Consider the following 4,088-nt stretch of genomic DNA (forward strand, 5'->3'; position numbering starts at 1 on the left):
TATTAAAAGTTTTAAGATTGCACAATGCGTGCATGAGATTAAAATTTAATAAATTAATTAAACAAAGAAGTCAAATGAAATTAAATAAAGATATTTTACATTGCAATAAAGGTGCATTAAAAAGATAATAAAGAGTTAATGTCTAGTGAGCAAGGAGTCCTCTCGAGTGATCGCACAATTAGTGCCCCAATTTTAGGAGAGAACTCCATATCACCAATTGAGGGTTAATTTTCAATGGACAGAAGTTTTGAGAAGGACCAAAAATATTGGAAGAGGAAGGAATTTTTGGAAAGGAGAAGGTTCTACGAGGAGGAATTTCTCTACAATCTCTTGGGCGTAGGGATTAGCATCAGAGTCTAGGTAGACGCTTGTGATTATTCGCTCAATTTATTACGCTCTTTCTTTCCTATCTTCATTGTGTCTATTGAATGGTTATCAAAATATTTCTCTGTGATGAGTGCCTCAATGATTGTGAAATTCTAGTATGCATGATTAAATCTTCTAAATATATAGGGATTGAAATGTCTTAGAATCCTTGTCCATTAATTTGCAAATTAGATATTAAACTAGGGAGGGTTTAAAAAAATTTTAAAAAGAAGAAGAAGAGATTTTAATGTGAAAATTTGTACAGTAGGCTATATTTTCTCTATCAGAATATATATAAGAAATTTGTTATATATATATATATATATATATACATTGCTAGTAATGTACTAGTTACCAGCTTTTTGTTGTAAGGGTTGACCCCCTTGTTTTGGTTGCTTTATATTTCAAAAACATTACCTTATATATATATATATATATATATATATATATATATATATATATATATATATATATATATATATATATATATATATATATATATATATATATATATATATATATATATATATATATATATATATATATATATATATATATATATATATATATATAAGGTAATGTTTTTGAAATATAAAGCAACCAAAACAAGGGGGTCAACCCTTACAACAAAAAGCTGGTAACTAGTACATTACTAGCAATGTCCACCAGCAAGCAAAAAACTATTTAAAACATCGAAAAGCCAAAGAGTCTTCACTAGAAACTAAATATCATAATACTAGGAAAAACTAAACTTAAGTCTAGAAAATCTAATACTACAAAAGTTCAACCAGATAACTATTGGCAACACAAGCCAACACCAAGTCTTAATTATAGCTAGATACCAACAAAACCAAAAACAACAGATAAACATAAAAGTCTTGGATTTGAGGATCCCATTAACCTAAAAAACTTAAATTTCTTTTTTCTCCTTTCCCTTCACAACCAATAGAATTTGAGACTAGTCATTAGCAAGGAATTTGTAGAGCAGCTTATGGTCCTCGATATCCATTCTAGTATCCTCCTGTTCCTGCACCAGCAGCTGGAGAGTGGTGGTCGTAGCATGGGTGACTTTGAGGTTAAATTTAGAATAGGTAAAGAACCCTTCCTCTAAACTTTTAACCCTCTTTTCTAGCTTGGCATACTGCTCCACTTGCTCCTCGGTCTCTTCCTTGGTTTCCATTTCCTTCTTCCTTGTTTCCTACTTAGTATTCTGGACTTGGATTTTATCTTGGAAAACCTTAGGATTAGTAAAAACCTTAGAATTTTCCTTGGACAAGAATGAAATGGTTATGGGGGAGGTATCCATTTTACTACTTTCTTCACAAAAGGTTATGGGTTGGAGGGAAAAGCTTGCTGACACGTGTAACCTCCATGGTATCAACATTACTAGAAAAAACCTGAGTCTGTGCATTCTCAATAGAATTATCTTTCGAGTTTATACTTCTTTCCACCTCCTCCTTACCTCCTTCTTCTTCCTCCTCCCTTTTTTCTTTATTATTTTTTTAGTTTTCCTCCTCAATCTCCTCCACCCTAAATCTGTTGGATTTTAATTCATGCCTTGCCTAGGATTGGGCAAGTCTTCTAGATCTCCTCCTTGCCTTACCTCCGGTCTCCTCCTCTGAATCCTCTTCATCCACCTCTATGGGTTTTTCAACTTTTATCTTCTTATTACCCTTTTTCTCCACAACCGTATTAGTTTTTTTCTTTTTCTTATTTTCTTGGCAAGGGGAGGGGCAAGGGGTGTGAATTTTAGTGCCTATACTAGTGCTTGGGGGTGAATTCTAGCACTGACGCTAGTTGTCAACCACCACCACCCTCAAGGGACACAGGGCAAGGTGAAACTGGTAGAGGTGGAAAATTGGGCCTTGATAGATTATGGTATAGTTTTGCCCTTTACTTCTCTTTTTCCTAATATCTGCTACCATATCCTCAAGAGAATGTAGAAGATAAAATGGGATAGAAATAAAATCCCTATTTCTAAAATGATTTAACAAAAGGAAATGGTAGTAGTAGCATACACTAAACTTTCCCTCTAGCATTAGATACCTCATGATAACCAAGCACACATCATCCCATGGGGCTGGCAGCTTGTCCCTTTTAAACCATCCTCTATATCAAACTGACTCCTCATCTTCCGCAAAGAAATTGTTCATGTTGGCCTCATCAGTAGTTTTAGTGACCTTTTTCCATTTTTCCCCCTCATTGAAAGGCCAGTAGCCATGGCAATCACTTCCTCAGTCACTTGGAAGGTGATTCCATTGATGGTGACCTTTCGGTCATTCCATCCATTGACAAATTAGAGGGTGCAATTCTCATCGTACCTCACCATCAACTACATGTAGGGCAAAAAATCCAATTCTTTCAACACAAACTAGGTGGCCATCCTATCTTTGAAGTTCTCAATATTCATGGGCTCCAGCCTATTTAGGTCCCCACCCATCTCAATTTTTCCAATTTCTACCTCACCTTCTTCATTAATGAGCATTTGAACTTCCTCTTCTACGATATCTTTGCAACTGCTATTCGCCTTAAACCCTTTAACACTAAACCAAAAAAAAATTCCAGAGCCATGCTTGATAAGTTTCAAAATTCCATGTGAAATTATTGCAAAATTTGTGATTACATGGCATCATTATTTTCACACCCCAAAAATCTTTGACAGTCCAATAAATGATATCCTTCATACTTTTAAATGGGGTGTAATTTGAAATCCTCGATTTGTTTCCATAATTATGAAATGACATCCCTCTTAATTTGCATTCACTCCTTATTTTGTTTGTAGAACCATGTCTCCTCATTCCCAATAGAGCTTTGTTAAATTTAGCAAACATCATCGCAAAATTGCCAAATTTGGTCCTAACTCTAAATTTAATAATCATGATTGAATAATATTTCTGCCTCTTTCCTTGGTTATCAATGACATAATATTGTCATTGAGATCAACCAAATCCCTCTAGCACATGATTGCCAAAGTTTTAAACCCCTCAGCAACCACTGCATCTACCACCTTATTCCCCTCCCTATAAGTGTGTTGCAAGTGGACACTCTCCATCCCTTCTAACATTTGCTTAGTATCCATTATGATATTTTGAATATTCCATCCTAGTTGGGTAGCTCCCTTGACCATATCAATGATTAATTTGGAGTCCCCCTTGATTGTTATTTCCTTAATTTGCATTTCCCTAATCAGCTGAAGTCCCCAAAACAATGCCATTTCCTTGGCCAAATTATTGCTTCCATTTCCCACTTTCCCAGCATAGACCAATAGTGCATCACCATTCTTGTCCTGCAGCACTCCTCCCATCACTCCTATTCCTCCTCTGGCAGCACCATCAAAATTCAGTATGTGAAAGGGTGGGTGGTCTCCATTTCATTTTCTATCTCTTCATCATTTTTGAGTTATCAAATAGGAAAAAATCCTCATGACAGCCCCATTTTTCAGCCATTAGTCCTTCTTGTCTACTTGGTTCTTCCTTTGGCATCTTACACTAGCCACTCTTAAATTGTCCTTCAACAATTTCTCCATTATTCCAAAGACCACCTCCACCAGTTTATTCTCCTCCCTAAATATTTTGTTATTTCTTTCTTTCCATATGGGCTAGCACACATATGGTGGAACCATCTTCGATAGCAAATTTAATCTAGGGTGAGCAAAGGGACAGCTCCAATTCTCCACAAATTGTCCCAAATTGTCTTTCATAACCTAGTTTAATCCAAATCTC

The 4,088-nt window shown here is 35.5% G+C and overlaps 1 protein-coding gene across 1 annotated transcript; it reads right to left on the minus strand.

The window, feature by feature from the left end:
- Positions 1-3,319: 3,319 nt before the first annotated feature.
- Positions 3,320-3,670, minus strand: LOC149552215 (uncharacterized). Its single transcript, XM_089790187.1, has one exon. It carries the CDS (start codon positions 3,668-3,670, stop codon positions 3,320-3,322), a length of 351 nt encoding a protein of 116 aa, XP_089646313.1.
- Between the last annotated feature and the right edge of the window lie 418 nt (positions 3,671-4,088).

This window comes from Cupressus sempervirens, chromosome 6 (genome assembly GCF_028749045.1).
Source record: "Cupressus sempervirens isolate cs-2001-9-10 chromosome 6, ASM2874904v1, whole genome shotgun sequence".
Classification (NCBI taxonomy): domain Eukaryota; kingdom Viridiplantae; phylum Streptophyta; class Pinopsida; order Cupressales; family Cupressaceae; genus Cupressus; species Cupressus sempervirens.

Bases quoted from the DNA above. Each gene is read 5' to 3' on its own strand.
- LOC149552215 (XM_089790187.1), bottom strand. From the start codon at position 3,670: ATGGGAGGAGTGCTGCAGGACAAGAATGGTGATGCACTATTGGTCTAT.